At 45.2% G+C, this 26529-nt stretch overlaps 1 protein-coding gene across 2 annotated transcripts in view; it reads right to left on the reverse strand.

The window, feature by feature from the left end:
• The window catches only part of LOC137651211 (U3 small nucleolar ribonucleoprotein protein IMP4), a 48336-nt gene extending 22147 nt beyond the window's left edge, over nt 1–26189 (reverse strand). Inside the window, exons 1-3 of one of the 2 annotated variants that reach the window (XM_068384395.1) lie at nt 26171–26189; nt 17631–17716; nt 6155–6275 (exon numbers count right to left, since the gene is read on the reverse strand). In XM_068384395.1, coding sequence (XP_068240496.1) covers nt 6155–6275; nt 17631–17633 — 124 coding nt within the window. In that variant the 5' untranslated portion in view covers nt 17634–17716; nt 26171–26189. Of the gene's footprint in view, nt 1–6154; nt 6276–17630; nt 17717–25684; nt 25798–26170 lie in introns of those variants that run through there. The other variant, XM_068384394.1, reaches the window with a different exon arrangement.
• Between the last annotated feature and the right edge of the window lie 340 nt (nt 26190–26529).

Consider the following 26529-nt stretch of genomic DNA (forward strand, 5'->3'; position numbering starts at 1 on the left):
ATGAACAGGGCCAGCGATGAAAGTGTCCCTGTTAGACTCATCCACTACCTGACTGAGCATCGGTTCCTTCTCAGCATGCTCTGGATGCATTCTAGGGCTTGGAAGATCCTTGGGGCCGACGGAAAAGTCCGAAAAGCTCGACTCTGAAGATCCATACCCAAGGAGACAATGGTCTGGGATGGAACGAGCTGAGACTCCTCAAAATTGACCAGGAGGCCCAGTTCCTTGGTCAGATCCATAGTCCATTTGAAAATCTCCAGACAGCGACGACTTGTGGGAGCTCTTAAAAGCCAGTCGTCTGACGGAGCCGGACACAAGATCATGGTACTGCTGCACAGTCTGTGAACTGTCAATCATGGGCAAGCGAGGAAGTACAGTGACAACCCGAATCTGTCTAGACTGTCTGGGTCGTACAGACAACTCCTTATCGGGTTGCTGAGGTTGCCGCACTGCGTCACAACAAGTCACTTCTGTTGGTTGTTGAACGTCTTCCCCGTGACACATTGACTCCGTAAACAAAAAAATCCTCTAACAAGGACTAAGCTTGGACTGCATGTCTTGCAACACAGCTCAAGGTCTATGGGAGCAGGTGTGGTAACAGACGGGATTAGCGACTGAAGTGGAACCATTACCTTCCCTGGAAGCATGTTACGCTTAAATAAAAGTCCATAGGAGGCTATGCAGCTAAAGGCTCCCTCCAAATGACAGAGTCCTCAAGGGAATATCAGAAGGAGGGAGAAAAGAACTTTCTCATCTACAGGGACCATATCCTAGAAAAGCTAAGTTCTCTCAGTGAGGGTTCACTGGTGCAAAAGCAGCAGACTAGAAGGCAACGTTATGAAACTGCTTGACAGTCTAGTGAGTTGGCAACAACCAAAGATGTGTGACTGAGAAGCATGCAGTAAGGTATGCAGAGCATGTTGTATGCAGAGTATGCTGTATGCAGAGCATGCTGAATGTAGAGCATGTTGTATGCAGAGCATGCTGAATGCAGAGCATGCTGTATGCAGAGCATGTTGTATGCAGAGCATGCTGAATGCAGAGCATGCTGTATGCAGAGCATGTTGTATGCAGAGCATGCTGTATGCAGAGCATGCTGTATGTAGAGCATGTTGTATGCAGAGCATGCTGAATGCAGAGCATGCTGTATGCAGAGCATGTAGTATGCAGAGCATGCTGTAAGCAGAGCATGCTGTATGTAGAGCATGCTGTAAGGTAAGCAGAGCGTGAGCATGGCGTTTAACATTTCTCAGAAATTCCATGACCAGTGCTAGAGTGCTTTATGCATGCTTGCATGGGGTTTAAATATCAACATAATATTTACCTTACATTCATAACTCATGATTCATATTTTTTGCCATATTCTGCGATATTGTTAAAAATATATTGCAAGGAATACAAATATATTTTTATAAGAGATACAAATAACCTCCATTATCATAAGGTTTGAAAATGGAGGTAAGGTATGCTGAACAGCAGAGTCAGAACGAGCTGGAACAACAATAGTTGTGGTTTCCTCTTCAAGACTCTGTTGAGGGAACACCTGAGGCTCAGTCTGCAAAGGCTGATCAAAGGAAGTAGCAGAAGGTAGGCGCATGGGTGGAGGAGGCTGACTCCTGGCATGAGTGGCTGAACCCAAGGGTTGCGCTTGCTGAGCGGTTGGCGGAAGCGGAGTAGCAAGTTCCTGTTCCTGTGGTGTGAGCGGAGCGCGATGAGGTAGAGGCTGCGCAGAACAAGGTAAATGTCTCGCAAGCTGAGGCTCCTGAGGCGCAAGGCTAAGGTGTAGTGGTGCTTGCCTTGTGGAGGGTTGAGCTCGCTGCAGCGAGAGCTGAGGAGACTGACTCAAGGACGGGAGAGGTTGTTGTACCTCAACCGAGTGTTGCATCACTGGTGGAGCAGCAAGTGGAGGCGGAGGAAGAGAGGTATAATCCTCCTGATCCCATTGTAAAGGTTGCCTTAAAGAAGGCGGAGGCTGAGCACCACTGGGAACAGCCAACTCAGAACGTGGCTCAACATCGTACGCCTGGCAGGTGGTACTGCGATCAGGCGGAGCGAGCGCAGGCGGAGCGAGCGCAGGCGGAGCGAGCGCAGGCGGAGGGAGTGTAGGCGGAGGCGGAGGCGCAACACTCTCAGCCCGACACTCACGCATCAAGACCGAAAGTTGTGACTGCATGGACTGCAGTAGAGTCAACTTGGGGTCGGCAGACACTAAGGTCTGCTGAGGTAAAGCCTTAACAGCAGAGATCTGTTGCGGCAGAACCTTACTCCTCTTAGGCGGAGTGCATTCAACTGATGACTGAGGAGAGTCAGAGCTAACCCAATGACTGCATCCGGGTTGTTGAACTCTAACTTCGTACGTCTGGCATAGGTCTGGACTTTATGTTTAAGAGGTCTTGAGACCTGAGACCAGCGTTTTCTCCCCTAAATTTCTTCTGCAGACGAGCAAAATAAGGGCTCAATCGTCTGCGGGTGGGAGTGACGGTCTCGGTAAGACACGCCCACAACCACCGAGGATACTTCTGTGCGCCGATCAAGGCCTGCTGAACCCTTTTGTCCTTCGACATTGCTTCTCCCCTGGGCTTGGGAGCTTGCAAGAGGTCCCGGACTGGGAGAACGACTGGCGCGCACAGAAGTACCCTCACGCACAACACTGACACACTTTGCGCTAATCACTTATCACTTTGATTTTCTGTTTGCACTTATTTCACTGAACTCGAAACTTTAAGTGGTTTGTACTTGAAACACGCAATTCTATCCTTTCTCAAAAGTTAGTAATTGCGAAAACAGAATTACAATGTAACAGAAAAATCTAATGAAAGATAAATAATTCAGTGGCTGGAAAGAGACTAAACACTAGATCACTCTAGAAACGTTTACTTTCTTCCCCTAAAGAGACTAGGGAGAAGAGCAAAAACGAAAACCAACGTTACTCGTACGCCTGGCAGGCTTGAATGAAACGTTTATCCTCCTCTTTCTCCCTCCGTCTCTATCTCTCTCTCTCTTGACTTAGAACCTGAGAGAAGAGCCCAATCATATATATCGTTAAAACATATTATTGTTAAAGGAAAAAACTGAAATATTTCCCAAAATGAAAAGTTCCTTTATTAGGATTAAAACCATTAAGTTAAGAAAGAATGAACAAAACGCTAGACACGGTTACTCTTACTGCAATGTGAAACCGTGAAAATTCTTTCTCTATCGTAACGATAGAGTGCAAGTTGAACGTTCTGAACGTCAACAACTGCAGAGACAAAACAAAACGTTAGTTCAACTTTGAAAACAGTACTAGACTATCAAAGAAATTCTTTCAAAGACATTAAAATAGCATAATATGTTAACAGGTAAAACCGAAATGACGGGCTCAATGTTAATTAACTTCGGTACCAAGAAAAGACCGCCTACTATTAGGAAGGTCGAATATAAACAAATATAAAAATTAATTTTAATAAGTTTATAAAAAAAGGAAGTTAATCGAAGAGGCCTATAAGAGGCGGAGAGATATAAAATAAATCTATAACTTTTGTTAAGCAAAATTAAGAAAGAGAGTCTATACTCTCTTAGACACCAACACTTCCGTCTAAGGGAAGGGTCGGCCATTTAAAGGTGAAAGAGAGTTCATACTCTCTTCGTCACCATAATTAATCAAATTAATTCCAAAAGCTAACTAAGCTAATATAGAAGTTTCCAGTAAAGCGACAGCCGAAATCAAAGAGAAATACTTCACCAAAGTCGTGAAAATATTCCAAGAACATAAGCGTATCCCAGAACGTCTTGCCGGAAGCACGACAGAGGAATAATTGAGGAGGTGTCAACAAGAAGTACTTGAGTACCTGGCCACAGGTGGCGCTGGTAAGTACACCCCCTTCTAGTATTGTGATAGCTGGCGTATCCCTCCATAGAATTCTGTCGGGCAACGGAGTTGACAGCTACATGATTATCGGGTAAGTTTAATATTGAAAATAAACGAGCATAATGAAGCCAGGAGGAATCACAAAGATGCAACTTGGTACTGCTACTCTGTCATATCAAGAGATCTAGAGTGATGGCTGTGGAAACAGTACCATAAAGTATGTCCTTCGAAATTCGGCTTTAAGCCCTTTTCTGTTTATTCTAGTAGAGTTGTACCTCAGTTTACAAGCTTAATTTGCTATGGGAGCGAGCTCAGAACCCACAGTAAGATGCTAGTATTCTAAAATCAATTTTCTCATACGAAATAAATGAAATTCCCTTGATGCATTCCAAAACTCAATAGTACACAGATACACTAATTTTCATAGATATTATAATGGTTATTATTGAATAGTTTATAACCCGTAACATAGGAATTGAATAAAAGCAAATAATTCACAATAACAAATTAATTTAACTTGCTCTTTATCTATGAGGAGAGTCACGGCTTACGTGAGGGAGACAAAAGTGGAGGAGGAGGGGATTACCACTTGGAATCAGAATCTCTCTCCATGAGTTATTCTGGTGAAATATCGAGAGTTCTCTCTCTTGAACAACGTTCGCTATCACTAATGAATCATTTGATTAAGGCTTTCAAAGAGGAAACTGTAGACTTACTTGTTCTCTAAGTGTTTTGATAGTGTGGATTTGACAATAAACGACCAAATTGCGGTGTGAAATGCTTAATGCCTTACAATGAGCATGATAAAAGGACTGTGAAGGTCCTGTAGAGAGTAGGGTTCTCCTGCTGTATATGAACAGAAAATTAGCCGTTAAAGTAAGTAATTTATGCTTTATTGACTCCTGATCATTTTTTTCTACAATTATGCTTAATTTTGACAAGAAAAATCTGGAGATGAATACTATGATTTCTCTTTAAAATGGCTTGAAAATGGGGTAAAAAATGTGAAAACATCATGGGTGACTGGACACCACATTAGTATTCATCAACTAAAAATGACCAATTGGCACACAATTTTTGCTAACATACTAATGCAATTCTTGTAAACTGACTGTAATTTGTATGCTCGTATACGGATTTTCCCTTATTCAAAGTTACACGTAAACTATGGTACTAATGTAATACTGTAGAGGAAGCTAATGTTAACCCCAGAATCTGTGGACGAGGAGGAGAAATGTTCAAAAGGTGGGAGAGTGGAACAAAACAAAAAGGAATGAAAATCAAAATGGGCAAAGCAAAGCTATTTTTGTCTAGAAAAGAAGCAAGGGAACAAGTGATAAAATTGCCCATACTGTACTGTATGCGTATAATTCAGATTTTCTGTACAGTTTTCCATATATTTTCTTAATACTCTTGCAGCTAACAGTAGAATTAATGTACCTCAAGTTGTTGTATATACTGTAGTTTCTTGTTCAGAGTATTTTACAGTTTATTTGTCATGGTTGTTTATGTACTACATTATGGTATAGTGATATCAAAAAAATTTGAATCAAGTACGTATAAGTTTCAGTGCCATAAAATTAAGAAATTTTTACCTGAACTTGATACTTATGGAGATAATCTCTAATGGTGTTTTACTATCGTCTTTTATAGAGCAAGTTGATTACCAATTGATTATATTATTAAGCTTCAAAGTTTTCTTTCTTTTTCTAATAAGTTAACGGACTATCTTAGTCTGTTTTTATGTTACCATACAGAATCACAACACTCTAGCCAATGGCGACATTCCCTACCTGAGGCATTACTCAAAACCCACCCTGACACCCCCAGCTTAGAGACGTAGGGAACCTCACATCACACCCTACCACCAACCGAAATACTTGCAATTTTAGTCCCTATTCATAATTATGTGAGGTCTATTTTAGTGTATTTCTATATTGGCATACATGATCAAACCATACAGAAAGTACTACATAGCTCTTCAAACATCATCGGTTCTCCGCATCTGACTCCCAAAAGTCCCACCCATAACATCACCAAAACCTAAATTACTTTAGTATATTGTACTAATATAAAAATTTCTCAACTAAGTTACTGGAGCTGATATGTCTTACTTGTCTGCAAATGAATGAAACCAGGAAGGACAGAACACAATAGAATGCCATATAAGAACATAAACTAAAATTCAGTTAGGATCAGAACCTTTGAAACCTACATACGTGTATAGAACATTATAATGAACACACCAAATAATTTTGTAAAATGATATAACATTTGAAAAAAAATGTAAATTCAATACTGTACCTTTTAATGCGGTCCTGATTTTTTTCTTTTTAGACTGATGTGTGAAATGAGCATGCTGAAGATTTTTACGGTAGAGATACTCTCTACGAAGTCTAGCTTGCCTTCGAAGACTGAACTCAGACTGGAAAGGAAAATCCACAGTGAAACTAATTAGAAAACAGGATGTTTTATAAAGCAAAACTTTAAAGTTTAGTAAAACTCGTAACTTTCTATCTATATCAGCCTAACCTGCACAGTCAACAGCTCCCTAAGACACAATCCAAGAACCACAAATCTGGAATGTGATTCAAAAGAAAACAAATCCAAGATAATCTTTGGGTGAAAACTGGAATAGCCATATATGAATGGTCAAAATTTCTACCAATGGTAGCTGATAAGGGAGCCAGGCCACTCCTATCATTAGAGCACTGGCTTTGCAGTTATACTTTCAGCATAACTAAAATTAAGTGGAGATGATTTGAAGCAAGATTTTTTTTTAAATAACTTGGAATTTTAGTCTAGAAAAAATGACAAATCCTTAATTTCTACCTAAGAGGATTCAAACCCTCGTCATTTACCTATATGGACTTTCACTCAAGTGAAAAATTCTTTTATGTTAATTCCTATGTGAAAAAATCTACTTGTTCATGTATGTGTACAGGGGGAAAGGATGACTCCTTTGGCAGCCAACAGGGTCCTAAGCCTAAGTATAGCATACATGTGGCTATATTACAGAGTAATAAAGAATCTGGCATTACATTTCCTTTCAACTTTTTCTTTTTTTAAATGCTTCTAATCTCTTACCATTTTCTTCAGTTCCTCATCATTAGCTCCAGTCACTACAATACATTCAAATGACAATCTATTATCTCATAACTTTGCTCCTACATCTAACATCCTTTCTCTGTCATCTTGCATAATTTAATTCATTAAGATATACTGCTATAAAGGCCAAACATACCCTTATCTCAAGACAATTCCACACTAATCCAATCACATATGTCTCATAAATTAGAAAATGCTCATATGGACCTAAAAAGTTATTATCTTGCTTAACATGCTTCTAAAAATCCTACACTTGTCAGCCAGAAAAAACATTGCTAACTCACATTATTATTATCATTATAATTTTACTAGCTAAGCTACAACCCTAGTTGGAAAAGCAAGATGCTGTAAGCCCATGGGCTCCAACAGGGAAAAATAGCCAAGTGAGGAAAAGAAACAAGGAAATAAATGAACGATATTAGTAAGGAACGATTAAAATAAAATATTTTAAAAACATCAACAACATTAAAACAGATATTTCATATATAAACTATAAAAAGACATGAAGAAATTCAAAGTATTTTATTAACCAATATCCTCTATGACAAAGCTTTGATATAGTTACGGTGTATAAATTTCATATTCTCAAACATAAAGAAAATACAGTACAAAACCAAACAGAGTAAAGTTCCATCAGCTCTGATCAAAACAACTGGCACAAACAAAGGAAAAAGAGAATCAGAACAAGGCTGACCTAACATTCATAGGTGACAGATCGCTTTATCGGATATAATTTCCTAACGGCATCAAATATTTTGACCTGTTGCTGTTATCAGATTGTCATGATAAAAAGAAAAGAAATATGCTTTCAAATAATCATAACAGGAGTAAATTAAATGCTGTATATGCATAAACAGTACCTGTATCATATTTCATTACCGATGAAATAAAAAAAATAATGCAGTGAATTATTAGTGCCTTAACTGTTCCATTGGTGAAGTAAAAAATAGAACTTTCATATTAAAATTAATATCAATAATACTTACTTGGATAATTCATCTACCCCTGATTCCCAATAACCTGCCCAAATTTTTATCACATTGGCAGCCCTGATACCTCTTATTCTGTCCTGCCGTTGGTAACACTGACAGCTGAGCTGCAAGCTCAACTTACTTCTGAAACCAGTTGTGTAATACCAGAATGGGGGAGGCTGGGTAGGACTAGCTACATTATTCAGATAAGTATTATTAATACTGCAAATTTTATATAGTTTATAGGAATAAACTACAAGTTTTATATAATCTGTATTTTTCCTAGCTACACAAACCTGAGTCACTTATATGGGGTACTACTGATCATATTTTCTACGAATGGCCAATCAAAATTTGATTGATTGCATCATGCTTCGTGCTGGGTAAACACAGCGCATGCGCAGGGAGCAAGAAGGAGGTTGCTCATAGCGTCTCCTCGCAACACCCACCTGGTCAAAAACTTGCGGGGAGGATTGAGGTGGAACCATTGGTAAATGACTTAGGTTTGTATAGCTAGGAAAATAAAAATTATATAAAACTTGTAGTTTATACCTATGCGGATACAGTACAAACTTCTGATGGGGAGTTTTCCTTAGGAGGGAGGAAGTCTCCGTGAAGTTAAGAGGTAAACCCTTCCTCTCTACACGATCTAATTACTGTAAGTAATAGCAAGAGATCAACGTGAATCGTGGAGGACAATGTAGTCGGCTCGAAAAGGGGCAAGGCCAAACTTCCAATTCTTGAGGTAAAAACTTCCTCTGATCCAGTTACTAGTAACAAAAATGATATTTTAATTATAAAATAAATTTTTGAATATACTTACCCGGTGAATATATAATAGCTGCTGCTCCAGCGGCTCGACAGAAAAACACACAAAAACTCGCGAGCGATCGCTATGAAGGTTGCGGGTGTGCCCACCAGCGCCAACTATCGGCCAGATACCACACATGCATGTAAACAAGCCTCAATTCTTCTCGTCCCGCTGCGTCTCTATTGGGGAGGAAGGGAGGGCCTTTAATTTATATATTCACCGGGTAAGTATATTCAAAAATTTATTCTATAATTAAAATATCATTTTTAAATATTTAACTTAGCCGGTGAATATATAATAGCTGATTCACACCCAAGGCGGTGGGTAGAGACCAGAGTTAATTAAGTTTACAGCGTATATGCTTAGAGTTTTTGACAGTTATCAATATAACAAAACCCAAATATATAGGTACCTGGTAAGGAAGTTGACTTAGACGATTACTCTGCCTTGTAAGTCTGTCTTCCTCACGAAGCCCAGCGATCCTCTTAGGATGCTGAAAGACTCCCAGGAGCTGAAGTATCAAGGGCTGCAACCCATACAAACAGGACCTCATCAAACCCCTAATCTGGGCGCTCTCAAGAAATGACTTTGACCACCCGCCAAATCAACCAGGATGCGAAAGGCTTCTTAGCCTTCCGTACAACCCAAAAAACAATATTAAAAACATTTCAAGAGACAGATTAAAAAGGATATTGGAATTAGGGAAGTGTAGTGGTAGAACCCTCACCCACTACTGCACTCGCTGCAACGAATGGACCCAGTGTGAAGCAGTCCTCGTAAAGAGTCTGGACATCTTTTAAGTAAAATGACGCGAACACTGACTTGCTTCTCCAAAAAGTCGCGTCCATGATACTTTGCAGAGATCTATTTTGCTTGAAGGCCACGGAGGTTGCTATAGCTCTAACTTCGTGCGTCTTAACCTTAAGCAAACATCGGTCTTTCTCATTCAAGTGAGAATGAGCTTCTCGTATTAAAAATCTGATAAAATATGACAAAGCATTCTTTGACATAGGCAATGATGGTTTCTTAACTGAGCACCATAATGCCTCAGATTTACCTCGTAATGACTTAGTACGAGCTAAATAGAACTTAAGAGCTCTAACAGGACATAATACTCTTTCCAGTTCGTTGCCTACGATCTCTGATAAGCAAGGAATATCAAAAGATTTAGGCCAAGGACGAGAAGGCAGTTCATTTTAGGCCAGGAAACCAAGTTGAAGAGAACAAGTGGCTTTTTCTGTAGAAAAGCCGATGTTCTTACTGAAGGCATGAAGTTCACTGACTCTTTTAGCCGAAGCCAAGCACACTAGGAAAAGTGTCTTGAGAGTGAGATCCTTCAGGGAGGCTGAATGTAATGGCTCAAACCTGTCTGACATGAGGAACCTTAGGACCACGTCTAAGTTCCATCCAGGAGTTGCCAAACGACGTTCCTTAGAGGTCTCAAAAGACTTAAGGAGATCTTGGAGATCTTTATTGTTGGAAAGATCTAAGCCTCTATGCCGAAAGACCGAAGCCAACATGCTCCTGTAGCCCTTGATCGTGGGAGCTGAAAGGGAGCGAACCTTTCTCAGATGTAAGAGAAAATCAGCGATTTGGGCTACAGAGGTACTGGACGAGGACACAGATGCTGACTTGCACCAGTCTCGAAAGACTTCCCACTTCGACTGGTACTGTATACTCTAATGGTAGAAGCTCTCCTCGCTCTTGCAATCGCACTGGCTGCCTCCTTCGAAAAGCCTCGAGCTCTTGAGAGTCTTTCGATAGTCTGAAGGCAGTCAGATGAAGAGCGGGGAGGTTTTGGTGTACATTCTTTACGTGGGGCTGACGTAACAGATCTACCCTTAGAGGAAGACTTCTTGGAAAGTCTACCAGCCATCGAAGTACCTCGGTGAACCACTCTCTCGCGGGCCAGAGGGGAGCAACCAACGTCAATCTTGTCCCTTCGTGAGAGGCGAACTTCTGCAGTACCTTGTTGACAATCTTGAATGGTGGGAATGCATATAAGTCCAGATGAGACCAATCTAGGAGAAATGCGTCTATGTGTATTGCTGCTGGGTCTGGGACTGGAGAGCAATAGATTAGAAGTCTCTTGGTCATCGAGGTTGCAAAGAGGTCTATGGTGGGTTGACCCCAAGTCGCCCAAAGACTCTTGCACACGTCCTTGTGGAGGGTCCATTCCGTAGGAATTACCTGACCCCTCCGACTGAGGCAGTCTGTTAAGACGTTCAAGTCGCCCTGGATAAACCTCGTTAACAGGGAGATGCCTCGATCTCTTGACCAAATGAGCAGGTCCCTTGCGATCTCGTACAGCGTGAGGGAGTGGGTGCCTCCTTGCTTGGAGATGTACGCCAAGGCTGTGGTATTGTCGGAGTTGATCTCTACCACTTTGTTTCGAAGGAGACTCTCGAATTTCATCAAGGCCAGGTGGACTGCCAAAAGCTCCTTGCCGTTGATGTGCATGCTCCTCTGACTTGAGGTCCACAGACCTGAGCATTCCCGACCGTCCAGGGTCGCACCCCAACCCAAATCCGACGCGTCTGAGAATAGTACGTGGTTTGGGTTCTAAACTGCTAGGGAAAGTCCCTCTCTCAGACTGATATTGTCGTTCCACCAATTCAGGCATGCCTTTACTGGTTCGGAGACCGGGATTGAGACCGTCTCTAACGTCTTGTCCTTCTTCCAGTGAAAGGCTAGATGGAACTGGAGAGGTCGAAGGTGTAGCCTTCCTAGCGAGACAAACTGCTCCAGGGATGATAGAGTTCCTACTAGACTCATCAAATTCCTGACTGAGCACCGTACTCTCTTCAACATTAGTTGGACTTTGAGCAGGGCTTGCTCTATTCGGGTGGCAGACGGAAAAGCCCGAAAAACTGGACTGCGAATCTCCATCCCTAAATACAGTATAGTTTGGGATGGAATCAGCTGGGACTTTTCTAGGTTGACCAAAAGTCCCAATTCCTTGGTCAGATCCAATGTCCAATGAAGATCCTGCAGACAGCGATGACTGGACGAGGCTCTGAGAAGCCAGTCGTCCAAGTACTGGGAGGCTCGGATTCCCGATAAATGGAGGAATTTTGCTACATTCCTCATAAGCCTCGTAAACACGAGAGGAGCAGGACTTAGGCCAAAGCACAGGGCCCGAAACTGGTATACCACATTTTTTAAAACAAACCTCAGAAACGGTTGGGAATCTGGGTGTATAGGGATGTGGAAGTACGCGTCTCGTAGGTCGAGAGAGACCATCCAGTCTCCCTTTCTGACCGCTGCTAAGACTGATTTCGTGGTCTCCATGGTGAACTTTGTTTTCGTAACAAAGACGTTGAGCGCACTGACGTCTAGCACCGGTCTCCAACCTCCTGTCTTCTTCGGGACTAGGAAGAGACGGTTGTAAAACCCCGGTGATTGAAGGTCCGAGACTTTCACCACCGCTCCCTTCTCTAGCAACAGAGACACTTCTAGGTTTAGGGCTTGTCTCTTTGACTCCTCTCGGTACCTGGGAGAGAGGTCGATGGGGGAAGTCGCTAGAGGAGGTTTGCGTACAAATGGAATTTTGTACCCCTCTCTGAGCAACTGAACAGACTGTTGGTCTGCGCCCCTCTTCTCCCAGGCCTGCCAGAAGCTCTTCAATCTGGCTCCTACTGCTGTCTGAGGCTGTGGGCAGTCAGACTCTGCCACGTGAGGACTTGGCTCCTCTCTTCTTTCCTCTCTTTCCCTCGGCACGAGTACTTCCCCTGCTGGGAGCTCTGCCACGAAAGGGCGGGATAAATCTGGACGCCGGAGTGTCGATCCTGGGTCTAGCAGAAAAGGATGTAGAAGGAGTCCCCTTGCAAGCAGAGGACGCCACCAAGTCATGGGTGTCCTTCTGCACAAGCGAAGAAGCTATGTCCTTAACCAATTGTTGCGGAAACAAAAACTTTGATAAGGGAGCAAAGAGCAGTTCTGATCTCTGACAGGGAGTAACTCCTGCCGAAAGAAAAGAGCAAAGGGACTCTCGCTTCTTTAAGACTCCCGACGTAAAAGAGGAGGCGAGCTCATTGGAACCATCGCGGATGGCTTTATCCATACAGGACATTATCAGTAAGGAGACATCTCTATCAGCCGATGAGATTTTCCTACTTAAGGTTCCCAAAGACCAGTCAAGGAAGTTGAAAACTTCGAAGGCTCTGTATACGCCTTTCAGCAGATGGTCAAGGTCCGAGGAGGACCAACTAATCTTCGAGCGTCTCATGGCTAGGCGGCGGGGAGAGTCTACGAGGCTTGAGAAGTCACCCTGGGCAGAGGCAGGGACTCCCAAGCCGAGAACTTCTCCCGTGGCATACCAGACGCTCGATCTAGACGAGAGCTTTGACGGAGGGAAGGCAAAGGCCGTCTTCCCCAAACTCCTCCTGGAATCCACCCAGTCGCCTAAAAGTCGTAAAGCTCTCTTGGAAGAGCGAGAGAGCACTAGCTTTGTAAAGGCTGGCATGTTAGCAGGTAAGCCTAGAGCAAACTCAGACGGTGGCGAACGAGGAGCAACAGTGACGAAGTGATCGGGAAAAAGCTCCTTGAAAATTAACATGACTTTCTTAAAGTCCATTGATGGAGGAACCGTTCTAGGTTCGTCTACATCCGAAGGATGATTATCATGATGAGGGTCAGCAACGTCCTCATCTGAAGGATCCTCATCCGACAACTGCTGAGTAACAAGCAAAGGGGTTGGCAATGCTTGACACGCAGAGTCCACACGCACTGGTGCATTAGTAGCAGTCCAGGATGCTACGTCATGTAACTGCTTAACAGCCTGACTGTCAACAACAACAGGAGCGGGAGGACGCTCGACGTCAACTCGAGACTGTTTTGAATGCCTAGACTGAGCAGTCAAAACAACTCTAGACTGCGGTGGTTGACGCTCAGCGTCAAAACAAGTCGACTCCGCTGGTTGGCGAACGTCCTGAACGTCAACAAGAGCATTAGGAAGTGGCTGAACGTCCATATGCGGCTGAAAGTCAACACGTGACTGCATCGAGTGAGGCTCTACAAAGCGTGACTGACGTGACTTAGCTACGCCAACGTCAACAGGACGAGCAAAGGCTCGTTTTGGCGGCTGAAGGCCAGGATCTCGATGAGTTAAGCGGCGAGGATCATCGTGAACCTTATCGGCAGAATAGTCTTCCATAAGGGAGGCGAGCTTAATCTGCATGTCTTGCAGCACAACCCATTTAGGATCAACGGGAATGGGTGCGGTAAAAGACGGGGTTAACGTCTGAGACGGCACAACCTTGCCTACACCAAGACTCTCTGAGCCTGTGTAACGTTGCTGCTTAGGTGGCGAGCAGTCTTCCGATGACTGCAAAGGGTCAGAGCTGTCCCAATGGCTACAACCAGGACGCTGGACCTGTCCTGAAGGGACCGACTTTCGCTTAAGAGGCCTAGAAACCTTGCTCCACGGTTTCTTATGCGAAAAGCCTTCGGATGACGAGGAGAAAATGGTCTCTCTCGTCTTATGGTAGGGGCGATCTTGGTGAGACACGCCTGTTACCATAGAGGGAACGTCTGTTCGCTGATCAAGGCCTCTCGAACCCATAAGACGTACGACATTACTTCTCCCCTGGGCTTGGGAGCTTGCAAGAGGTCTCGGACTAGGCGAACGACAGGCACGAACAGACGAACCCTCGGTCGCAACACTGACAACACTTTGCGCACTAATCACTTTCCCACGATTTTCCGCTGTGGCACTCTGACACTTTAGCTCTTTAACGTCAGCCATGAGTTGATTACGATCTGTTGCTAACGATTCAACTCTTTCACCCAAGGCATGAATGGCACGTAACATGTCTCGCATCGATGGTTCCCGAGTGCCAGTAGGGGGTTCAGGCACAACCACTACAGGGGAAGGATTAGGTTCAGGAGCATGTGGAGAGGAAAAATCTACTGATCTAGAGGAACTCCTCCTTACCCTATCTCTCTCTAGCTTACGAGAATACTTGTCGTATTCGAGCCAATCGAATTCCGAAAGGCCCACGCATTCCTCACACCGATCTCCTAATTGACAGGTTTTACCCCGACAATTAGAACACACAGTATGGGGGTCGAGAGAGGCCTTTGGAAGACGCCTATTGCAATCCCTAGCATTACTTACGAAATCTAGGGGCTTGTGAAGCGTCAGCCATTTTGAATTAGTCAAAGAAAGTCCAAAAAAAAACAATCCAAGTCATCAACAATTAAATCTGTCCAATAAAGAGTTCAAGAGTTTAAGTTGAGGAAAAAACACCTGCACTGCGAAAGCTCAAACCAAAATGAAGTACTTCACCAAATATGTTGAGAAAACTCCAGGTTATACAGCGAGTATTGATACGTCTTGTCGTAAAGGTCGACAGAGAAGAATTGAGGCTTGTTTACATGCATGTGTGGTATCTGGCCGATAGTTGGCGCTGGTGGGCACACCCGCAACCTTCATAGCGATCGCTCGCGAGTTTTTGTGTGTTTTTCTGTCGAGCCGCTGGAGCAGCAGCTATTATATATTCACCGGCTAAGTTAAATATTTAAAATTAAGTAATAAAGGTGAACCGCCACGGAATATCGTATCCGGCTCACTTCAAAGCAATGCTGATCAATCAGTTCCCATTAGGTAATCTTTGCCAGGGATGAAGTAGTATGAACATGACATATTTGGAAATAATTTGTATTTTTCCCAACCATAAAAACCTGAAGCTCTTTACTATGGAGATACATTTTGGCAACAGCTGAAACTAGCCATAAAACTTTCAGCGAGGTGTTACTCCCCTCCGCTGGTTAGCGGGGAGGGAGCAGGAGGTACTCTGGATTCTGCTTACAAGGCACTTGCATTGGATGTGGAAGACTGTGTAACCGGTCAACATTGTGTCTTCTAGGTGGAGTATGCTTGCACTTCAACAATGGTAAGTGCACAGGTAGGCTCTCGCAGGTTGCCTTTGAAATACGAACAGGAGTTCACGGGTGAGCTATTGCAGTGCGTTGTTTCACCACTGCACTGGTGAGTGCACTCTCCCTTCCTGGCAAACAGGAGGTCGCAAGGTAACATTTCCTCGCTCATGATCGTGTGCTGTTGAAGCAAAGCGCTTACGCGATGCTGACACAAGGCGGCCTATTAGTAGTTCCTTAAGTGAACGCTCAGGTTCACGTCGACCCTTGTCAGCGAGAGAAGCTCGCCCTTGCATCTCTACAGGTGGTTGGGTGCGCTACATCGCATAAGACCTTCTAGACGAACTAGGGTCTACTCGGCCAAGAGTGTCAACATGGTCACGCGCTGGGGTTCGCGAACAGTCTAGTTGGTCTAAATCTTCGTTGGTAAGAGCAATGCGAAACTCACTCGCAAAAGCTCCCGCAGAAGTTTGATCAGTCCTGAGCGGTCCAGCATTAGGATTCGCTGCAGGGTCGAGCAATCATGTGTGCATGAGCACACTAGGAAAGCTGGGTAATTTCCCCAAGGGGAGAGGAATCCTGAGCACAGAACCAAAAGGTTCAGGCTTGACAATGCCGGCAGATGTCTGATGTGTACGCCAAGCACGACAGCAAGGGAACGAGACTGTGCACAGCCTTCAAAACACCTCATCATCTAGTTCTGAAGAGCCCCATTCCGACAGGCTCGGAAGAGGCATCGATGAATCAAGCATTCTTTTCCTATCGATAGAAGGGGGAGACCACTCAGGAAGACTTAACTTGCGAACAAAAAAGGTGCTCACCCTTGAGCAGGACAGCCCAGTGTTTCAGACTCCGCAAACTCTCTGTAGGCTGAGCCTGCTCAAATTGAGAGAAATATGTAATCACCCGTGAGCTGAGGAGCAGGACCGTGGTCAGGCTCTGAGTTGGCCGCATTTGGCTTTCCCGACAGAGTACTCCAAGGAGTGCTAGTCCGAAGCTGTTCTTGCACATGTGCTGGGGCAGCATGTACAAACAGTGACTGGACGGGGGAGGAGGAAGATCCTGGTAGAAACACTAGTCTCTCTACCCGTGCATTACTTTCAGTGTCTCTGGGAGGATGACTGAGGTCAACCTCGGGGGAAGCAGGTGTGCCCTTTTTCTGTGACCCTAACTGGATCAACTCCAGGAGGCCTTCATTGGAAAGGGGACCAAAGATCCCTCAGGAAGGCCAGAGTTGACGGACATTATCAACAAACAGAGACTCCTCTTTGGCGGAGGGCAACTCTGCATCACTAGGGGAAGCAACGGAGTCCTTTGGATAAAAAAAGACAATCACTCCTACTCAAAAGTTCTCCTAAGGAGACCGAACGAGCAAAGGCCCCGTGGAGAGATCAAGAGGACAAAGAAGGAAGGCGGGGTTTCTTTGCCTTCGAGGATGACCCTGAAGGAGAAGAATCCCTTTGGACTCTTCATGCATCGCTTGCCAAGTCTCACCCACTAGGAGGATGGCCACTCCTGACACTCTACACAAGGCGAGTCCTGCCTACAAGAATGACCACTGCAGGCAGGCCACAAAGAGCGAGGATCAGTCTCAACCGTGGACATGAAGGTGACGCATTGGCGTCTTTCTGGCCCTGGAGAATCCGAATGTCGATCCCCAACAGCAACAATCACACCTGTAGAGAGAAAAAGAAAAAAAATAATCAAATAGCTAGTTCAAAGATTTACAACGGTAGAGAGAGACTGCTTCTAACTTCAACTGCGCCTAAAGCAAAAGTAGCAATATACCTCAGGTGTGTGTGAGCGGGGTAGCCAGTTACTTACCCCTCCCCACTAACTTGGAGTGGGTAGTTATACCTTGCTAAAAGTCTTGTGGCTAGTTTCCAGCTTTGCCAAAAGTATATGTCTTTATAAAGAGAGAAATGGTTTGTATTAAGTGACAGAACAACTTGATAAATGAAAAAATATTTCAACGAAAGATGAAAATATACAATGAACGACTTTTTATTACCATTTTGTTTTCAAGTTTCTTGACACCTCAGGTAGGTTACAGTAGTGCTGTTGACAATTTCTCTATAAAGCTTGACACGTTCAATCCTGTAAGTAAAAAATCAATCTTTCAGAGTTATGTCACAGACATGAAATATATGAAAATATAACTTTTTTAATAATACTGTATATATATTTCCTAGCTATACAAACTCGAGTCCTTAAAGTAGGAAATGTGATTTTAGTACGAGCTGGAAAGCTGCTGAATAATTTAACGAAGCAGTTACACAAAAAGTCGAAGCAAAGACCAGGGGCACTTATGAACTTCCCACAAAAACTACAAACCATTGTCCTTCAAGTTGGGAGACTCACTGCTTAGTGGATCAAGAGTTCCCATAGAACCGAATTGGTTCATTCTTTTTCTTTCCTGAAATGTCAATCTACCTGGTCCTGTACAGGAGCAAATTAGAAACTCCAGCAATCTCCATCTGGCCTGTGCAAGAATATTGCTACGTGGTCAAAGGAGGGATCCTTTCCCCACAAAAATTATAGCAGTTAGAAATAATATACCTGGAATGTGATACTCAACAGGTTGGTGTATATTCCACCATTCTCCCCCTCATCTAAGGAAGATAAGAAAGAACTTCTCTAGGTTCTATAGAATGAAGATCAGAAGCGTAATTTATCACCATCAACTCAGATCCAGTGAGTAACGCCTCTGCAGTTTCATCCCTAACAGAGGGACAGAAAAAATGGAGAAGAGTCAGTCATTCTGTCTTCATTCTAGAATTACACTCTATTTGTTACCATAGACAGGATGCTTACTACCCTACATGGAAGCTGTGCTTGCTACACAACTATTTGAACAGCCACCAAATGACCAAGTACAAAGGCATCAAGGGACTTGTGGGTAATCTTGTAGGTTAAAGGTCATGAAGATGATCTGGTGCATACACACCCCAACATTCAACTCCTAGACAACTGAAAGATCCCCCTTAAAGGCAGGGTTGGGGCCTAGCCCCTGACTTCTTGAGTTCCAGTCCTAACTGGTACCTTGCCCCTCTCAGCAGTTGAGGCATAATCATTATGAATTGACTCATGAAGTCCAAAAGAGATCGTGTTCTAGACAGGTTATCTTAATTCTGCCAGTGCTAAGGAAGTCACTGACACTTAGGTCTAGGATGTCAGGTCTTTGTCAGATAGCACCACAGAGCCCTCATGGGACACAAAAGTATCTCCTCTCCCTGCCACTCAACAGTTCACAGAGATGGATGGACAAGGGCTCGAACCGGGGCCGTGCTACAGCAGGTTCAGGGTTTGGCCAAGTGACCCGACACCAAACAAAGGAGCTCCTTCCAACTCTCAGCGTGGGAGACTAAGAAAAAGCGACAGAGTAACTTGCCTAAATTCTTCACCGATACTAAGGCAGCAGAAGGCCTGAGAGTCAGAACCTTGACTGAGGCCTTCTCAAAGACTGATAGCCTTCATGGTCTGAGATATATAGAGATCAGTAAGACTACTCAAAATTCCTCACGAGCATAGGCTGCTCCTGAGGAGGAGAGGTCTTTCCCCTTCCATCAAAATATGACAAATTCGTAGATAATTTGTATTTTTCCTTACTATACAAACCTTAGCTATTTAATAGGGGTATTACTTTCGACGTAGCTGAAATGACAAGCCATTAGAATTTTAACGAGGGTTTACTACCCCACCGCTAGTTAGCGGGGGGGTAGCTTGCTACCCCCCCCCCCTCACACACCTGTGCTTAAGCTCACTTTGCTTGGAGGTAGGACTTCAAGGGGGATAGGGATGGCGGGCAAGTTTGATTAAATAGCTAAGGTTTGTATAGTTAGGAAAAATACAAATGATCTACGAATTTGTCATTTGTTCCGTATCTGACATACAAACCACGCTATTTAATAGGGGTGACTCACCCATTAGGAAGGGTGGAACTTCCCAGCCAGTACTGGCTTTTGGATTTGCCCGGGGGCTCATTATTTGAGTGTGTCAGCACTCAACAATAAGGATTCCCTGCACCTCGCTAGAACCTTGCTACGCAAGGACAGCGGCCTACGCAAGCTGTGTGTGAAGGTCTAATAAAGTGTGGCTCTTCCTAGAAAGTTGACCTGTAGTCCTTTAGATAGAAATTTTAGGCTAGGACTTTCCCGATACCACCTCGTCAGGGTATGGGGACGTGACAGTATTAGCTTAATACTAGGAACACAAGGAAACATGGTTTCCCTGCAGTGGTTTGAGGTCAGCTGTGCAAAGAACCCAGGATGCTGCTTTCCCCAAGAGAGGGGAAGATTAAGAAAAGAATAAGGACCAGACAAACCTTTTCATTCATGCAGACTAAGACCGGGTAACAATGCCCTCAACCTTCTGCTACTTATCCAATAAGGAGCCTGAGGTTTTAAACCAGCTGTTGTGCAGCCACCACAGGGCCGATAGAGAACGTATCGAGCCTCCTGTGGGTCACATCTTGCAGGTAGTGGGCTGTGAAGGTCGTCTGATGCTTCCACACCCCAGTCTGAAGAACCTGCGTCATTCAGAAATTCTTCTTGAAGGCCAGGGACGTAGCTACGCCCCTGACATAATGTGCTCTAGGGCGACGTGACGGAGGAGGGTCTGGATTCAGGGACAGATGTATCACCCTACGAATCCATGCCGAGATGATGTTCTTGGTGACCCTCCTCTTGGTCCTCCCACTGCTTACGAACAATGCTTGCACCTGAGGACAGACTGCAGCTGTTCTTTTGAGATACAGCCTCAAGCTCCTCACTGGGCACAGTAGGAGATGGTCTGGGTCATCTGTTACAGAACGGAGACTTGAAATCTGGAAGGAGTCGAACCGAGGGTCCGCCACCCCCGGATTTTGAGTCTTAGCAATAAACTCAGGGACGAATTTGAACGTTACCTCCCCCCATCCCCTTGAATGGGCGATGTCATACGAGAGACCATGAAGTTCACTGACTCGCTTGGCCGAAGCCAAAGCTAGTAGGAACACCGTCTTCCAAGTTAGGTGGCGATCTGAAGCCTGGCGTAATGGTTCATAGGGAGGTCTCTTAAGAGACCTGAGAACTCGAATCACGTTCCATGGAGGAGGTCTCACTTCCGACTGAGGGCAGGTAAGTTCATAACTTCGTATGAGTAGGGAAAGTTCCAGCGAGGAAGAAATGTCCATTCCTTTGAGCCTGAAGGCTAGACTTAAGGCTGAGCGATAGCCTTTCACCGCCGAGACCGAAAGGCGCATTTCTTCCCGCAAATACACGAGGAACTCCGCTATTGCTGGAATAGTGGCATCGAGTGGATAGAAACCCCTTCCATGACACCAACCACAGAAGACTTTCCACTTTGCCTGGTAGACATATGCGGATGGTTTTCGCAGATGTCCAGACATCCTGATCGCAACTTGTTGTGAAAATCTTCTCTCAGCAAGGAGATGCTGGATAGTCTCCAGGCGTAAAGTCGTAGCGAAGCTACGGCTTTGTGGAAAATGTTGGCAAGTGGTTGTCTGAGTAGATCGTGTCGCGGAGGGAGTTCTCTCGGAAGTTCTGTTAGGAGTTGCAGAAGGTCTGGAAACCATTCCGCGTGATGCCATAGCGGAGCTATGAGGGTCATTGAAAGATTGACCGATATTCTGGTTTTGTTGAGCACCCTTCTCATCAGACAGAACGGGGGAAAGGCGTACACGTCGATGTTGTCCCACCGTTGTTGGAAGGCATCTTGCCAGAGCGCCTAGGGATCCGGGACTGGGGAGCAGTATAGCGGGGGCTTGAAATTCAACGCTGTCGCGAACAGATCCACAGTCGGGGAACCCCACAAAGTCAGGACTTTGTTGGCTACTAGAAGATCCAAAGACCACTCGGTACTCACTGAGACGCTCTGCTCAGATTGTTGGCGAGCACATTCCTCTTGTCTGGAATGAAACGTGCCGATAGCGGAATCGAGTGGACTTCGGTCCATCTCAGTATCTCTACTGCAAGATGGGATAGCTGCTTCGAAAAGGTACCTCCTTGCTTGTTGATGTAAGCCACTACTATGGTGTTGTCGCTCATCACCACCACAGAGTGACCCACCAGGTATTGTTGGAACTGTTGAAGGGCCAAGAAAACAGCCTTCATCTCTAGAAGATTTATATGGAGGAACTTTTCTGATTCTGACCATAGGCCTGAGGTCCTGTGGTGTAGAACGTGGGCCCCCACCTCTTCTTTGAGGCGTCCAAAAACAGCATTAAATCCGGGGGAGGACAAGAAGATCCACTCCTCTTCGTAGGTTCTCGTCTGTCACCCACCACTGGAGGTCCGTCTGTTCTGCAGGTCCCATAGGGATCATGACGTCCGGGGAATCGTAACCTTGATTCCACCGAGTCTTGAGTCGCCACTGGAGGGATCTCATCCTGAGGCGATCGTTGGGAACTAGACGAGCCAAAGATGAGAGGTGACCGAGGAGACGTAACCACGATTGGGCTGGAAGCTCTTCTCATCTGAGAAAAGGGCTTGCGACCCTCCTCAGCCTTTCTATCCCGTCGTCTGATGGGAAGGCTTTGTGGAGATTGGTGTCTATAATCATGCCTAAGTATACCAGTCTTTGAGTGGGAAGAAGAGAGGACTTCTCGAGATTTACCATGATCCCCAGATCCTGGCAAAGTCCTCGAAGTTTGTCTCGGTGTTGAAGAAGGGATGACTCCGAGTCTGCTAGGATCAGCCAGTCGTCCAGATAACGGAGGAGACGGATGCCGATCCTGTGTGCCCACGACGATATTAGGGTGAACACTTTGGTGAAAACCTGTGGTGCTGTGGAGAGAACAAAACAAAGCACCTTGAACTGGTACTCCTTGTTGTCTAGGCTGAATCTTAAGTACTTCCTCGAAGACAGATGGACTGGGATCTGGAAGTTACGCGTCCTTTAGATCCAGTGTACTCATGAAGTCTTGTGGTCTCACTGCAAGTCTGACCGTGTCTGCGGTCTCCATGCTGAACAGAGTTTGTTTGACAAACTTGTTCAGAGCCGAGAGGTCGATGACTGGTCTCCAGCCTCCAGACACCTTCTTTACAAGAAAGAGTCGACTGAAGAAGCCTGGGGACCCGTCGAGGACCTCTTGGGGGCAACCTTGCCGTGCGTTGTCCTGCAGCCTCACGCACGGGAGGGTATTGACGATCGCGCGGGGGAGCGCGCGATGGCGAATACCCGGTGTCGCGGGCGGAAGACTGATGGCGCGCGCGCGGGGGACTGCTCGCGAGGGCGAGCGATGGTGCGTAGAAGCGTGCGCAGGAGACACAGGAGAGTGCGCAGGAGGCTGATTGTGCGCTCGCTCGTGCGAGGGTGAATGTTCGCGCGCGGGCACGCAGGATCAGGATGAAAGGCCCGTGGGCGTGCGGGAGAGAGATCGCGCGCCCCAGAAAATGTCGTAGGGCGCGCGCGCACAGGAGATATCCCTTGCGCGCAGTCGGAACCTGTGTTCATTGGCGCGCCTCGTGTGGGCGCACGTCAGGCTGGCGGTGTGTCGCTGCTGTAGGGGATGGGCGTGGGTGCGCAGAACGTGGGCGCACAGGGCGCGCGCAGGTGAATGCGTGCGATTGCGCGCTGGCGAACGCTAACGAGTAGGTGAAGTCTTAGACTTCCCCACTACACCCAGATCCGAAAACCGTGGGCGCGCAGGAGATCGTTGGTGCGTTGGAGAGACCTGGCGCGTTGGAGAGACCTGGCGCGTAAGGGACGTGTGCGAGTGATGGCGCGTACGCCCTTGTTGCCCCGAAGGGACCGGTGCCTGGCCATGAAAGACAGATTTAGTTGGTGCATAAAGCGCATCAGCTGCCAGGAACGGCGACGGCAGGTCAGCAGGTCTGTCGAGTGGAAGGTCGACGTGTCCTTTGAAAGGACGACCTTCCACCGAAGGGGATCGCGAACGATCCGCCGAGAGGTCCAGGGTCGTAGCCGGAACAGTCGGTGATCGATGACGAGGCTCCTCTGCGGCGGACTGCAACGACGATGATGAACCGAAGAGGCGTCTCCTCACCGTCTTATGAGGTGAAGGAAAGCCTCTCCGGCGAAGAGGAAGGCGAGCCTTACGACGTATACGCCCTCTGGGGGCCGTTGGATCAGCAAGCTGACCTTCAGCTGTCCTCCAAAGAGGAGTCTCTGTGAGTGAACTCCCCCGAGGGAGAGAATCACCGGCAGGTGAGACTGTTGGACTTAGTTTCTCCCTCGTGGGTTGAGCAGGAATGGGAGAAACTAAGCCGTCAGCTACCATAGAGTTTGGAGTGGCAAAGGTGACGGGTGATACCGCATTGGATACCTCTGACACCACAACGTCGACAAGAGACAGAGGATCAACCTCTGACGGTGACGACGATTGCTTGACAGCGGCACCCAATCGGATGTAGTTAAGCAAAAGCTTCCTTGGAGGGCGAACCCGTAAGCCCCAAGGAGGACCAAAGCTGAAAAAGGGAAGTTAGTGACATATCCTCCCCCGGGGGGAGAGGTGGAGCTGCTTCACTAGGGGAAGCAACGTCATTTCTCGAGACCCGAGGTTGGTTAACAATACATCGGTCCGAAAGAGACCGACCGTGGCAGCTTTGGAGGAGGTTTGGGCTACGGAAGAAGAGGCCATGAGTTTTTCTCCTTTCGAAGCAACCTTCGAAGGAGAAATATCCCGTTAGGACTTCTTCTTCCATCGTTGCGAAAACTTCTCCCACTGGGAGGTAGACCACTCCCAACACTCACTACACTTGTTGCTATCACAACGTTGGCCCCTACAAGAAGGACAAAGGGCGTGAGGATCAGTCTCAACCGCCGACATGAATGTTCCACAGGGGCGGTCGGGAAACCCAGGGCAGGTGCGCATGATCACAGAGGCCAACTTCACATATACAGAACTAGAAAAAGAAAAGACAAAAGCAATTAAATGGCTGCCAAATGACTGCGAGGATGAGAGCGGACACGTCCAACCACCATCCGAGCCGAGAGCAAAGTGAGCTCAAGCACAGGTGTGTGAGAGAGGGAGGTAGCAAGCTACCCTTCCCTAACCCCGCTAACTAGCGGTGTGGGTAGTAAACCCTAGATAAAAATTAATGGCTCATCATTTCAGCTACGCCGAATAGCGTGGTTTGTATTCCAGATACAGAACAAATGGCCTTTGGAACTAGACAATAAAGAAAAACATGGGAAGCTTCATGTTTAGCCATGTGGTAAACAGGTCGATTCCTGGAGAACCCCACCAACAAGAAACCCCTCCTTTCCACCAGGATGTAGGGACTGCTCTGAACTTACAACCCTCCCTGGGCAACTAAGTGTGTCTGCTAGCCAAATCCACTTTCCCTGAATGTAATTGGCTACCAACTTTATGGCGTAGAATGCTGTCTCAATGTGCATTCAGATTATCAGGTCAAAGAGTAAGCTGATAATGTCCACCCCCTTTATTAGACATAAGCCACTACAAAGCCTTTGTATAACAGCATATCGTTTCTGCAAAACCACTACACAAGAACACCACATCTACTATTTGCATGTATTTCTTTATTTTCTTAATAAATTTCGTCTCTTGGTCGTAGAACTGGTGTAGGAATATCTCTTAGCAGCTCATTACTTTGCCTGTCTAGAAGATAATTCACCAAAAGGATTTTGTGTTTGATTTCTCTTGCCTTGGCTGAGGGAAGCACCGATCTCCGACCTCAGTGCGCTGCTAGTAGTGTATGCACTATGTTGGTAGCTCTAGACTAGAATGGCTCTGTACACTTGATTGTAGGTGGCCGCCATCCTACACACACCCGGATTTGCCACCATCCCTTTAAATAGAACTTACTGAGGACATAGTGTTCTTTCTTATGGTTTACCATAGAATTTCAGGAAAGGGGTATATGTCAAATGTTGTCTCCTAAGGGCCAGATTTAACTTAATGCAATACATAAATTAAACAATATTTAGGAAAGACCACGTTCTACAACCAGTCTTGGCTACGGATCATTCAAATTTCAAGCACAATCAATAATCTACATTTCAAACATCCATTGTATAGCCAACAAAAGACATTTAAAAAATCTAAAACATAATAAATAACGTAAGCATTGGACTTACGATGCTGAAAATTGAATTGCAAAAATAATAATTCAATGGAATCACGCATAATAAGAGACACGGGTCAAAAACTACAGTAGTAGTAGTAGTAGTAGTATGGTGGGAGTCTACTATGTAACTGCACCTCTTTAGTTCAAGAAATAAGACTATACAAAAAGCAAGAACTCACGAAAGAATAAAAAGTAAAGTGACAAATGGAATTAAAATAAAAAAAAAAGAAATAAGCAGAAACGACCAAACTGAGGTTTGTAAATAGTAATGGCAGAAGAGATTACATAGGAGAGCTAAACACTAAGGAAATAGTAATAGTAAAAATAATGTTGAATATGATAGAATTAAAAGAAAATTATAGAAACAGGAATGAAAAGAATAGGTTTTTTGTGTTGTTTAGTGAGCAGATGATACAACATAGTATATGTTTAGCTGTTATGAATTATAGAAATTTAGAATCAACGCCATAGAATTAGGGAAGTTAGAAACAACAACCATTTGCCCGATGTATTAGACAGGCCATGCTGTGTGTGAAGGAGGTAACTAACAATGAATTTTCTGCAGGTTCCAGTACTTTGTACATGTGCTTCTAGCAGTGTGCCCTCAATCACTGCGTTGTGGTTGTGGAGAGAGCAACGAGAAGCATGAGTCTGTAGGGAAATTTCAGTTGATGAAGCTAAAAGAAAGATACATGAATTAATGAATGACATTAAGGCTTGGATGTTAACAAAAAAGCTCAAGCTCAATGAAGACAAAAGTGAATGTATTATTTTTGGAAATGAAAAAGATATAAAAAGAATCGAATGCTTCCAAAGAATTGAAATAGGTCAATCGATCATTGACCTAAAGAAATC

This window comes from Palaemon carinicauda, chromosome 12 (assembly GCF_036898095.1).
Source record: "Palaemon carinicauda isolate YSFRI2023 chromosome 12, ASM3689809v2, whole genome shotgun sequence".
NCBI lineage: Eukaryota > Metazoa > Arthropoda > Malacostraca > Decapoda > Palaemonidae > Palaemon > Palaemon carinicauda.